The sequence below is a fragment of the Danio aesculapii genome, chromosome 18 (genome assembly GCF_903798145.1).
Source record: "Danio aesculapii chromosome 18, fDanAes4.1, whole genome shotgun sequence".
NCBI lineage: Eukaryota > Metazoa > Chordata > Actinopteri > Cypriniformes > Danionidae > Danio > Danio aesculapii.
In genome coordinates this window covers 12090789-12105184 of record NC_079452.1, presented here as the reverse complement: position 1 = coordinate 12105184, position 14396 = coordinate 12090789, and the positions used below count along the sequence as shown (strand labels likewise).

The 14396-nt window shown below is 36.9% G+C and overlaps 2 protein-coding genes across 8 annotated transcripts in view; one reads left to right on the top strand and one right to left on the bottom strand.

The window, feature by feature from the left end:
• trip12 (thyroid hormone receptor interactor 12) overlaps positions 1-8357 on the bottom strand; it is a 79783-nt gene extending 71426 nt beyond the window's left edge. For 4 of the 7 annotated variants that reach the window (XM_056478750.1, XM_056478753.1, XM_056478754.1 and 1 more), the window contains exons 1-2: positions 8256-8357; positions 5579-5608 (exon numbers count right to left, since the gene is read on the bottom strand). The gene's annotated coding sequence lies outside the window, so the exon portion shown is untranslated. Of the gene's footprint in view, positions 1-5578; positions 5609-7467; positions 7566-8255 lie in introns of those variants that run through there. The other 3 variants (XM_056478756.1, XM_056478751.1, XM_056478752.1) reach the window with 3 other exon arrangements.
• A 430-nt stretch (positions 8358-8787) lies between these two features.
• fbxo36a (F-box protein 36a) lies at positions 8788-13703 on the top strand. The gene is made up of 4 exons (XM_056478825.1): positions 8788-8883; positions 9101-9209; positions 10885-11057; positions 13192-13703. The coding sequence occupies exons 1-4, from the start codon at positions 8788-8790 to the stop codon at positions 13381-13383; spliced, it is 570 nt and encodes a 189-aa protein (XP_056334800.1). The 3' UTR covers positions 13384-13703.
• The last annotated feature ends 693 nt before the right edge of the window (positions 13704-14396 follow it).

Genomic DNA, 14396 nt, shown 5'->3' with positions numbered 1-14396 from the left:
ATATGTACCCTTGAGGTATTAATATGGACCTTTAAGGTACAAATTTGTACCTTTTGAAAAGGTACCACCCCAGTGACCGCTCACATACCTTTATTTCTGAGAGTGTATAAGCTTCGATCGTTTCAGCATCGATTTCGCAATGTAATCATACGCAATAGTCACATCACAAGACATGCAATGTTGAGTCTGGATTCATTTATCATTTGTTTTTGAGGCCTGTTGACTGTATTATGATTTTAAAAGCATTCGAGCATGAGCAATGGCGCCGTTTATAACTTTAATAAAGATGAGTTTTTAATTATTTGTATTTTTATTATTCAATTACTGCACCTAAATACTGTTAAGGCTCATACACACCAGGATGCTTTTCGTTTGCGTTTATCGCCAGCGATTTTCAAGACGTTTTTCCAGATTCAAACCCAAACTATTTTCACAGGCGTCGAGCAGAAGAGTTTGCAAAAATCACTCCTTGATGTTAGATGGTGCTACACAACTTTAAGCTTCAGACGCCCGCTTGTAACGCAGAAGACGACAAAGTTCACATGCTTGTTGTTATTGATGGTTCAAGTAGCAGCTCCAGCTGTAACGATGAAGAAATGATTATTGTTCACCAGTGCAATAAGCAGCTACATGATCATATCGCCTCTGGGCATATTCTTCAATGTGCGCTCGCATTGACAGCTTTGAGCGCCTCCAAGTGCTGTTTACTGTAACTTCAGCAGCTCCGTGCACGTGAACAAAAGTGCCAATCTGATTGGTGGAGAAGGTTTTGATGCTGTGCGTCAAAACAAAAAAGCAAGCATGAGGCGTTTTTTTTTTTTAAATCACGCTTTTGCGTCTGTCGTTTTGCGTGTTGGTGTGCACCATCACATTGACACCCTTTATTTAGTCACGAGGTGTTAAACGTCAACGGAAAACGCGAGCAAAAAACGTCTCTGTGTGCACGGGCCTTTAGACTCGGAAAACTTTATTGCAATTGCAATATCTTTTTATTTATTGTATTTATTCTATGCTTGTAGACTGTTTATTAAATTTTATGCAGATACGCTCCCCTTCAAAATCATCCCAATCAATGTAAAATTATAAATTCTGTCCAAATATACATCAGAGTCATCTGGTGGAATTGTATTCATATCGCAATACATAATAACATAGAAATCGCAATATAAATTAACAAAATATTGCAATGTTAGTTTTTTCCAACATTGTGCAGCCCTGTTAAATGCCCATGACACTGCCCCAAATGCCATTTAGCTTTTTTATAAAAATAAAACTCACTGAATAACTGACACTTCAATTATAACCTTAAAGTGCCTGCCCTGCTCCATTTCGCATGGGCTGCAGTGTCACAGCACAGAAGGATTCATATTCATCATATGACAAGATTGAGAGCAACCACACCAAGACCAAAAAGAATGATTTGATGCACAACAGACCCCGAGCATCACTAGCTCTTTCCATCCAACTATTTTTATATGCAGTTAAGGCTAATATTAAACACTAATGACAAAAACACGAAGATCCACATAATTTTTTTTTAAAAGTACTAACAAAATAGATGGTCTGATTGATTGGCCGGAAAATTATGTAAAAATGACTTGAGTTGTACTCAGTGAACATAGATGATCTCACGAACCAATCGCAATGTGAATGCAGCAATACAATATGTAAATATGTGAATGGTGTGTGGGGACGTGTGTGATGTAAACATAAACAGTGTAATGAACCAATCGCAATGTAAATTTTTACAAGCAGAGGAAAACACGTTCAGATCTGGGTTATATCTCATCAGCGATACAGACATAATCAATGTGTGGTGGTGTAGATGATCACCGTACTCATGTCACAGCAGCTAAAAGATGTCTACAGGTGTAGTGCGACTCGTGTGAGCAATGGCGACCAATGTTGCATCCATTATAGATCTCTTTCTTTTAGCTGCTGTGAAATAAACGAAACGATCGCCCTTAAAGCTCCAGGAGTCTCCCACAATTCTATAGTGGTGCCATAACACCTGCAAGTTAATGGGTGTAAATGACCAATATTGTGAGAGCAATATTGTGAGAGGATTCAAGCATTACATTTGATAGGTTAAATGTATAGTGGAGTAAAATATCTTACTCTCTAATCGTAGGTGTTCATCTCTCTCTCATCATGCAATCACACTACTGTAGGTGAAGTTGCTGTGAGCCTATACGTGCCTAAAACCACATATCATACCCGTTCGCTTGTCAAGAATATGCACTTAAAGGATTTCATTCCTTCTAACTTTCTATTAAATAAAGATGTGCTGTTGAATCATGAAATTTTTCTTCAATCATTTGCGATGTTTCCAAATTTGCAATGCTAGTAATTTTTTCTTACCAATTTCTTGTCCATTTTATCTATTGCACTTTACAGAAACCTATTGGCCATGGCATGTCCACATGGATATAAAAGACATGTTTAGGGGATTATATGCAACACTCTTTACTACGGCTGCATAATTCTGGCTAAAATGAGAATTCACGAGGTGAAAGCCGGATGGAGCGATTGATAACAAGTGTTGAGTCCCGTGAAGCACCTCCAGAAGGAAACTGTTTTTTTGTGTTTACCTTACGGTTAAAGTTACTGCACGTCCGCCCATTTCTGCCTCAAAATGAGCGAGTTTTAGCTACGTGTACATTAAAGTAGCATTCAGAAAAAAACAAAAGACCAGCGAAGAAACATGATACAGAGGAACATAAACACCTACTGCCAGCTAGCGTTTCGGAAGTGTTATTGCAGAGCAACACAAACAACATGCAGAAGTATAAATGCATGGCTACGCTACAGAAATGACATTGACATGGGTGAAATATACCTTGTGAATACAGTATGTGACACTTTTAACACCATATGGAGGTGTCCATGTTGCTGAGCAATGTATATAAAACAATATGAAGATGTGTGACTGCCTTTATGCTGCTTGAAAATATAATTGGCTGAATTGTAGAGATACTGGATTAAGATTGTGTGGGGAGGTCAAATCAAGATCGCAATCTTTTTTTGATTAATCGTGCAGCCCTACTCTTAACTTGTTCCATTAGATAAGGAGAAATCACAAAATCAATGTCATACTGAGGGGGGTAAAAGTCATTTATGCAAAAGTACAGTCATAAAGCATCAGTTTTGGTGCTTGATATCAACTATGACAAGAAATCAGTACTCTGTATCAGCTGTAAACCTCCAGAGTCTGATCCCAGTAGGAATTATTGCTACAGATGCATATCTTTTCTTAATAAGTGTGGACAGTACTGCTGCTCTCTACATGAGAAGTCCAAAATAAAGAAAAGCAAATTCAAGTGATTTCCATGCCAAGCATATTGATAGCAGCTACTGACAACTGCAGTGCTTTCAAATGCAGAATTTTACCATCATATAGTAACATTCTAATAAACCTAACTTTGCCAAGAAACAAAATGTTTATTCTATTACACAATGATGCTGAAGAGCAGAATAATATCAGGGCCCACATGGAATCTGTGCATGCAGAATCCGCAGACTTTTAGCCCATCATTAAGTTTATTTATTAACTTGTGCAAATGTGTGTAAATTCATATTTATTCCGTTTTTAAATTAATTACAGTAATATTATTGTCTAATATGAAAACGTTATTATGATTTATTTGCAATACAGTCCATAAAGTAATATTTTCTGTCTTTTTGTAGATATATTATGTGAGAGACTTGCTTTGTTTACCAAATAAGTGGATCGAATTAGATTTGCATTGTAAACAATCAATTAAAGTTAAAAAAGTATTCTTTTTTATTTCATATATTAACTTTAATTACGATACTCTCAAACAAACTCATTCCACATAAATACACCGATTTTTTACTAAATTCTCTGCAAAATTAGCTAAAAAGGGTCCGCAGATTCCGTTTGGCCGTAGTATGTATTTCCATGTAACGAACCATGATAATGATCACCAAAAAAAAAAATATTTTGTGGTTCAAGTCAGCCTTTGACAATATCTATTTTTTGTTGTATGATATAGTGCCCCAAAATAGATTGCGATAAACTACATTATTGTCATTTTAAAATGCCAGAATTACAATAACAGCATCATAATGCAAGTACACTCTTTTATTCTTGGGGAAATTTTTGTGATTTTGACAATTTAATAATTAGGCATTGGAATCAGGGTGTGAAAACACATATCCAAAACAAATAAATAATAATAACTGGTAACAAAAAAAGTGCAAGGTAAAAAGTAACAGAGGCTGAAAATTTTCAGTTGTCAGGCATTCATATGAAAGTATACTATAGTAATTGATAGTAAATAGTTAGTTTTTTTTTAACCATACTGACACTGATACCTCCAATAGAGACAGAGAGCTTGAGCAATCAGCTAAAATGTTGCTAGAATTGGTTTTTATGTATGGGCAATGTATATTGCATCAACAAAAATGATGTTGTGTGATAAGACGATTTGTCGATTACTGTGACAAGCCTAGGTTAAAGACTATAATCCATTTAGTTAACATTTTATAAACATATTCACATACTACTAATGTGTTATATATAATAGTAGCTTTTTTGTTGAAAGAAAGAAAGAAAGAAAGAAAGAAAGAAAGAAAGAAAGAAAGAAAGAAAGAAAGAAAGAAAGAAAGAAAGAAAGAAAGAAAGAAAGAAAGAAAGAAAGAAAGAAAGAAAGAAAGAAAGAAAGAAAGAAAGAAAGAAAGAAAGAAAGGAGTGTGTACATACTATTGCTATTTAAATAGCCTAAGTGAATCTACATATTCTGTGCTCTTAAATATGCCTGCTCCCACAAAAATTTTACTTGCTTGGCACTATGGCTGACTTCATGCTGGGAGGAGAAACAAATGGCTTTAATTACTTTACCTCCATAATAACTGACACACGATCAGCTCGAATCAAACAATCACATCAGGAAAACTAAAACCAGTCCCAAAGCTTGCTGAGAGACAACATAAAGAAACCTTGGCATTTGTGCGACACTGCACTGTCCTTTAGAGTGTCCAAAATGAATTACTTATTCTACTGCTAACAGCTATTTAGCAACTGATGAACTAAATTATGAATACATGTCTTCATGGCAGGTGATTAGATTGAAGGGTAGAAAAATAGCAGTCAGAAAGAAAAATGTTAAAGATGTAGCAAGTAATCTAATTCTGATGAAAGATATGGGCTATTTTTTCTGTCAAATAATAAACTGAGATGAATCATTCAGCTTCCTTACACAAAACCAGGAACTGTATTAAGGAAATGGTGCAAATGTGATCTTATATCGACTTTACAAGTGAAGCTTGTTTGCCAGTTACTACAAAAACAGTTTTTATCTAGCCTGTTACCTTTTAACACACTTTCACATTAAGCTTGCACATCTTCACACTAAACTGTTTCCACATATACGCCACATCTAAAAGGTACACACCTACAGGAGTAAAACAAACCATCTGAACAATGTGAAAAACAGATTCCCAGCAAAAAGCCATAAGATCGTCAATTTCCTGTTTAACCCCCGTCTTCACCACACCTGTCCCACACTAGACCCATCCTGTCAACATGATAATGGCAAGCGCAATGCAAACTTACCAGCCGTGTGCAAATGCCCCAACCAGCAGCCTAGGGCGACAAGAAAGGGGACAATAATGGGGGAAAGAGGGGAGGGAAAGGGTGAAAAAAAATGGTGATTTTAGTCAAATATGTAACACCATAACAACATAAAACCAGAGATGAATTGAATTACAACTGCAGACTACAATGGCAGCCATTTTGTTCAGTAATAATCAAAACCAATGCGATATGCCATTCATTAATTAAATGCAAGAACACAGAAATACTAAGTAATGTAATCTTTAGATAAAATTTAAGGCATACTGACTTACAGTCTCACTATATGACCCCTAGATGACTTTTAAGGTTATTAAAAATGGATCTAAACACATTTAGTTACACTGACAGAGATTAGTACTTATTAAGCTTAACATATTAATCATTTAGCCTCGTCATCGAACTTATTCAGTACGATATGTTTACTTATCAGGCATTAAACATCACAAATACCGTGTGCTGCATTTTCATGACATGTCATGAGATTAGATGGGTTATACTAGTGTTTTCATTCAAGTCTATGTAATAGTAAATAGTCTTAATTTGGATAACGTTACCATATACATTTAACGAGTAAACGTATTCACATACAATACACGCATACTGACGAACTGAAAGCCCGACAAACGACGTGACGCATTAAAAACGCTGTCTAGGTCGTCAGCGAAAAGGTTTTGAAACACAGCCGTGTTTCAAAGTGTCAAAATACAGCTCAAATCGCGAAACTATAATGAATATTTATGCTCAAACGAGCCGAAAGGCCTTCCTCCTCACAGCGACACAAGCAATTTTAGCTAACGTTACTTCAGCAAGCTAAGAAAACGTCTATAACGCTCAAATTACCATACGTGAAATGTACGACAAAAACCCTGAACATTTAAAACACGAACACGTTCATTTCGATAATGACGCCAAACAACCGACGAAGAGAGCAAAACATGTCAAAACACCCTGAGCAGTGTGCACACTACCGAGACGTCTACTTCCCCGAAGATAGGATGAACTGTTGTCGATAATAGGGTTGAATTTCTTCAAATGGCAATAGAAACAAAACTAACCAGACGTTAGATCTAATCAAGTGTAGTTTTCCGATTGTGAATTGTGCTGTTTGTGCATTTGGACAGTTGACATGAAAATACGACATGATTATGAAGGCCGTTCTCAGAACAGGCCTGAGCCGATCCTTTTGTTTATTTTGCCCAGTCCGTGAATCAAACTCTTGTACTTTGACAGCCGTTTACCGTCCGTACACGACCAAACTACCCAAAGCGTCACTTCACTAATACATGCGTGAATTCAGTTAGTGGCAAATAACAAAATATACAACGATAAGTTGATTTTCGCACTCTGAGGCCTTACACACCGGTCTCGCGTTTTGTGGCCCTGGTTAAGCGCTTTTGCTAAATCAAAACATTAGCCACTGTCTTTTTAAAAAGTACATACGTTAAAAATTGCTTTGTTAATGTTGTTGTAAGGCACTATAGAGGAAAACACCGGACGAATCGTTAGTGAATTAAAGTGAAGTTAAAGAGATAATCATACCTAGCTAATGCTAGCAATCACGCTAGCCATGCTAAGTTAAATAAACCACTCAAATGTCCCTGATCATCCAGCCAATAATACATTTAGATTTTACAAAATCGGACAGGCAGCTTGAAGGAGGTTCAAGTGTTGAACAGGAACATTTCTAGTTTCTTATAAGTTGTACTGATGCTAACAGTTAGCACTGCTAACTGATGCTAATCTGCTGAAGGGACGAAGCGTGACAAGCGATTATAAACAAATAACCTGCCTCGATGTCAACAGCAAAGACAAAACACAACACAATGTAAGCAATCATCACAATAGCACAGAAAAGAGAAAGGTTGTACCGTTGTTGTCAGTATTTGGCCTACATAAGGTAAAGCTAAAGAGCAAAGCCGGTCTCCTGTCGACGTGTATGCGGGCAAGATCAGGTCAAAGTGACTGAAGACGTAAACAAACTACCACCAGCAGCAAAATACACTAATCAACATTTCACCTGAACATCACTGGCCACCACAGGAAAATCAACTAATGTGATGTAAGAAAACGTCTCCAATTTCAACCACACATTTCGTGACATATACAAATAAAAAAAGAGAAATGGAGAGAAACTTGTATTCATTTGTCGTTACCTTATAGCTTTAGTCCCAGTGTATTATTTACGTTTTGTCTAATTAAGAACACTGGCAAATGCCTTAAACAGGCTAACAAAGACAGCAAAAATGGGTCGTCGTATACATTACACTACTCAGATGCTGCTGGTCTCAGCTTTATGGTTCTAATGTCCTGTGTGTTTCTGTTACATGGGATGTAAACGACTCTCAGCTCGCTCTTTATGTCTTTTCCAGCGTTATTAAACATTATTCGAGTAGGTTACACCATCAACCGTCACACAAATGCCATAAAGTGGTCTCTTTGAATATATAGCACATAAACAGACACAAACAAGGGAAGCAGGAAAGGGCTCGAGGGATGACAACTGGAAACCATTTTTTTCTTTCGTCTGGCTTTTCTCACTCATGTTACACGGCTGCTGATTCACACGAAGGGCTCCGATGCGCATATGATGTAAGCCGATCCCCGGACATTGATGTTAAACATATACGTGTATATTTTTTGGTGTTGTTGTAATTACCTATTTGTTCCAGTGTTGTAGTTGCTGTTAGACACAGTGCAGCAGTAGCAGCTTTACCTTCATCAGCTGAGCGACCTGCGAACTGCCGCATCACCTCCGCTCCCACAGCGCTCCCCGCTTCCGCTACGCACTACTTCTCACACCAACAAAACAACGATTACTACATCAAACGGTTCTCTGAAGCCTTATCATCCTCCGTGACGACGAGAATAATGCATGTTGTAGTTGTTCCGCACGGGCTGTGTCGCCCATAACCACGCGTGTCATGAATGTATCACTGGCGCATCAGTAACGTACGTCAGGATTTCATCATATCCATCCGCCAGGTCGTGACCCCCCCACCACCACCATCTTAAAAACGTTCACCATTACATAATTTTATGGATATAATACTTTATTATTTTGTTCATAGACTATTAAATGTATTCTTCTGTTAAAACAAGGGTGAATACATGCCCATAAAATGGATTTATGTACAAAAGGGGTAGTTTTTGATGTGGTGGTTGTCATGGTAACCTTTGAGCGTCCAAATATGGCGTCTCTGCTGAATGAAATATTGTTTGAAACTGCTGGACAAGGTCCACCTCCATCCAAAGACTTCTACCAGCTGGTTATCACACGAAAGGAGGTATTTAACATTAACACCCAAATGATGGGACTAATATTGTGGCCAGTGTTTGCATTCTTTTGCATACTGTCTGTCATGCAAGCAAAATGAATTATGAGCTTGTCATCAGTCATAACAACATCACACAAGGTGTTTCTATATATCTGTTTTGCTGACATGGCTTGCATTTAGGTAAGTCATAGTAAGCAAAATATTTAATAACTTGTATTTCACTCAGGTTATATGGAGATGCTGGAAGATTTCAATCCGGACTGAATCCAGAGGAGCTCCACCTGGAGAAACCAAACAGGTCCACGATGACTTTTTGAACGATTCAAGGATGCAGGGTAAATATCCAGGTTATGTTCGCTGTTAATCACCAATATTATCTATTATCTATATTATTATTATTATCACTACAGGTTTTTTCCTGGCCCAAAATGAGGCGGAGGTGGTATCCTAGTCATGAAATGTGCTTCAAAAAAACATTTGACATTATTCTTGTAATCCTATAAAGTAAAAGATTGTCTTATTTAAAAGATAACATTAAATGTAATTAACCACTGATGGGTAGAACGTTCGCCTCACAGCAAGAAGGTCATGTGTGTGAATGAGTGTGGAAGGGCATCTGCTGCGTAAAACATATGCTGGGTAAGTTGGCGGTTCATTCCAATGTGGCGACCCCAGATTAATAAAGGGACTGAGCCAAAAAGAAAATGAATGAATTAATGACCCACTGATCTACATAGATAAGTGAATTAACCACATGACCAGTGCTTAAACATCACTTGTCTGTCAGAATTTTTGTCAAAAGGCAGAAGTGTCAGAGGTGGCCACCTAAAAATTCTCTATATAAGAAAAGCCCTGATTATTATTATCATTATTATTATTATTAATAATAATAATGAAATGGCTCTGGGGCGGTGCAGTGGCGCAGTGGGTAGCGCTGTTGCCTCACAGCAAGAAGGTCACTGGTTCAAGCCTTGGCTGGGTCAGTTGGCATTTCCGTGTGTGGAGTTTGCATGTTCTTCTTGTGTGTGTGTTGTGGGTTTCCTCTGGGTGTTCCGGTTCCCCCCACAGTCCAAAGATATGCGGTATACTGTAGGTGAATTGGGTAAGCTAAATTGGCCGTAGTGTATGAGTGTGAATGAGTCTATGGGTGTTTCCCAGTGATGGGTTGCAGCTGGAAGGGCATTTGCTGAATAAAACATATACGTAAAACATATGCTGGATGAGTTGGCGGTTCATTCCACTGTGGCAACCCCATATTAATAAAGGGACTAAGCCATAAAGAAAATGAATGAATGAATAAATAAATATATCTGTTCAGTAAATCTGCTTTCTTTAAATGCACCAAAATACATTGCCTATATTTACTGAGAAATGGATAAAAATATTGATTTTCAAAATGGGGAGTACTCAATTATACTGAGCACTGTACATAGAAAATAATTTTGATCTTTTAAAACTAACCATCCCTTTTCTATTTTATCTCACTGTCTTCTTTTTTTACTTAAATAATTAATCTGACTTTCTAACTATAAAAGCTTAAATTAAAGAAATTAAAAAGCAGAGCACAAGGTTTGTAGGAAAAAATAAAAGGTTTAATTTAAAATAATTAAAAATGCTCTGGGCATAAATTGTAATAAAAGTGTTTTTGAAAATCAAAATCTCTCTCCCATACATTAGCCTTTAAATTGCACTTCAAGCATATCTTGAAAAATATCTAGTAAAACATTATGTACTGTCATCGTAACAAAGATATTAGAAATCAGTTATTACATTTTTTTTCGTTAAAAGTATTGTTTAGAAATCTGTTAAAAAAATATACTGGGGGGCTAATAATTCTTACTTCAACTGTATATAAATATTGTTGTCATTTGTAAGTGGCTTTGAATAAAAGCGTCCGTAAATTAAATGTAACTATAATTTCGAGGTTCAGATTTAAATGTATAAATAAGTCATTATACTTGTAATAACAATTTCATATAAATGATGTGAATGTTATGTATGATTTTTTAGAGCTGCTAGCTGTGGTGTTTGGCAACAGGATTCTGGAGTACACTCTGACTCTGTGTCGAGGGCATTTTGACTACCTGGAACGTTTACCTGACAAGCTGCTCCTTAAAATTCTTTCCTACCTATCCTTACAGGACATTGGGCACCTCAGCCAAACCTCAAACAGGTTTAGAAAGGTTAGAACAATGCTCTTTTCTTTTCTTTTCCTTATTATCATCTTTTCCTGTAAATCTGATATATGGCAATGTAAACATATGTCATATGTGCAACATATACTTCAAAATATTGCAAAAAATGCATGTTTATATTTTATATTTTCTTTAGAAGAAATGTACATATATATCTGTTCAAATATATTAACTTTAATTTTATATATACTATATACACTCACCAGCCACTTTATTAGGTACACCTTTCTAGTACCAGGTCGGACCCTCTTTTGCCTTCAGAACTGCGTTAATCCTTCGTGGCATAGATTCAACAAGGTACTGGAAATATTCCTCAGAGATTTTGGTCCATATTGACATGATAGCATTACGTAGTTGCCAATCTCCCGTTCCACCACATCCCAAAGGTGATCTATTGGATTGAGATATGGTGACTGTAGAGGCCATTTGAGTACAGTGAACTCATTATCATGTTCAAGAAACCAGTCTGAGATGAATCACGCTTTATGACATGGTGCGTTATCCTGCTGAAAGTAGCCATCAGAAGATGGGTACACTGTGGTCATAAAGGGATGGACATGGTCAGCAACAATACTCAGGTAGACTGTGGCGTTGATATGATGCTCAATTGGTACTAATGGGCCCAAAGTGTGCCAAGAAAATATCCCCCACACCATTACACCACCAGCACCAGCCTGAACCATTGATACAAGGCAGGATGGATCCATGCTTTCATGTTGTTGATGCCAAATTCTGACCCTACCATCCGAATGTCGCAGCAGAAATGGAGACTCATCAGACCAGGCAACGTTTGTCCAATCTTCTATTGTCTCAGTTTGGTGAGCTTGTGGGAATTGCAGTCTCAGTTTCCTGTTCATAGCTGACAAGAGTGGCACCCAGTGTGGTCTTCTGCTGCTGTAGCCCATCCACCTCAAGATTTGACATGTTGTGCATTCAGAGATGCTCTTCTCAAATCAGTCTGGCCATTCTCCTCTGACCTCTGGCATCAACAAAGCATTTGCGCCCACAGTAGATCACAGTAGATTAGCAGTGTCTAAAATACTCAGACCAGCCCGTCTTGCACCAACAACCATGCCACGTTCAAAGTCGCTTAAATCACCTTTCTTCCCCATTCTGATGCTCCGTTTGAACTGCAGCAGATTATCTTGACCATGTCTACATGCCTAAATGCATTGAGTTGCTGCCATGTGATTAGATTATTGGAAATTTGCATTAACGAGCAGTTAGACAGGTGTACCTAATAAAGTGGACGGTAAGTGTATATACAGCCAAAGTCAAAATGATTAGCCCTCCTGTTAAATTTTCTTTATTTTTCACAAGTGTTGTAAAACAGAGATTATTTTCAATACGTTTAATCATAAGAGTTTTGATAACTATTTTTTAATAACTAATTTATTTCTTTGCCATGATGGCGGTACATGATATTTTACTGTATTTTGTAAGATACTAGTATTCAGTTTAAGGCTTTTAAAGGCTTAACTAGGTTAATTAGGTTAACTGGGCACTTTAGGTTAACATTTTAACAACAATATTTCAAAACAAGAGGGCTAATAAAATTGACCTAAAAATAAAATTTAAAGACTGCTTTTATTTCAGCAGAAAAAAAGACATTCTCTGTTAAAGTGATGTTAAACATTAAAAAAGGATAAAAGTTTCACAGGGGGGCTATTTGCCCCTATTTTTTAACTATATACACTGTAAAAATGCTGAGTTCCACACATTTCGATTTGTGTTGGGACAACATCAGGAAATTAAGTTTACTTATTAGTTATTTGCAAACTTAGGTGGATTGAACATGAAACAATTAATGTCCCCCCCCCCCCCCCCCCCCCCCCCCCGTTGCTTCAGTTCATTTTAAATACATAGTTTAAACAAACAACAAACAATTTTTTACGAGTGTATGTTGAAATAATTTAACTATAATTTTATAAATGTTCATATATGGCCATATCAGATTTCCACATGGGCTAAAGCTAAATGCTAGCAACATATGCAATGATTTATTTGTTTAATTAGGCATATTATTAATAGTGATTGTAATTGAAAGTATCACTACTCACAAACAAATCCCAGTTCTAAACATCAGAAGTTATGGAGCATGACATGTATTTTTATTAATCAGCTGTGTAACTCGGAGGAGATCTGGAAGAAGACTGTGCTTGGTCACTGTGATGGGATAACTGAACACATGGAGATGCTGGCGAAGGTTATGGGTTGGAAGAAAATCTTCTTCGGGTTTTACTATGAGAAAAACCCTGACAGCACAGCTTCTCTTGCGAAGGAAGAAGATAACACCAATACGGCATCTCAATGAGTTATTAAAATCAGCAACTATTAAAAAAGACAGGATCAAAACATGTCTTTCTTTGGTCTAATTCAGTCCATTCTGTTGTACTGCGGCAGTGTTAACTATTAAAGTATTACTTTTCCAGTTTCTTATGTCATTTCATGTTTAAAGTGTGATTCGTGAAGTTCCATTACGTTCACTTTTGTTGTTGTTGAGAATGTGATCGATTCACACTGCACGCCTGCCCTCTAGTGTTGACTGTTTGACTCTTCTAATGACCTGCAAAGTGTAAAGTGACCAAAAGATGGCGCACGTTAATAAAGTGAGCGAATGTGCAAAAACAAAAACAGTTTGACTTGCTTTTTCTCGAGTCTAGATCAGGGGTTCCTAAATTTTTCAGCCCATGACCCCCAGTGTCAGGGACTCGCGACCCCCACTATCCTCAGAGGTGGTTATAAATATACTAATGTTAAATATACACACTAATAGACCTTGTTAAACACAATGTTTACAACACACACACAAAAAATCTATGTATTTTTATAGTAATCTATGAATTTGTTTAATTTCAACATGATAAGAACTAATAGGAAGGAACAGCATAATGTTTGGAACTCAACAATACATTATTGGTTTAATATTAGAGACCTCCACTCAGACATCATCCTCCACATTCAGTAATCTGTATTCATTCAACCCTCTACTGCACATATTTTAATGGTGCATGACAAAATTGATTTCACGTGATTTTTTTTTGGCTCTTTTGTGAACATTTTATTGTTAAAAGTTGTTTTTGGTTTGACCCCCCACCCCAACCTCAAAATACTGTTGCTTTAAGGCAACGTTATGCAACAATGATACAAAATCCCAGAGAAAATTCTTCACATATTATATATCAAATATCACAAGTCAGTGATCAGAGAGCAATAATAATTTACAAATCCTCTTCAAATTGTAACAGAATCATTAAGGAAATAGAGAAGAACGCATAAAACTTCTACAGTGCTCAGCATAACTGAGTACACCCCATTTTGAAAATG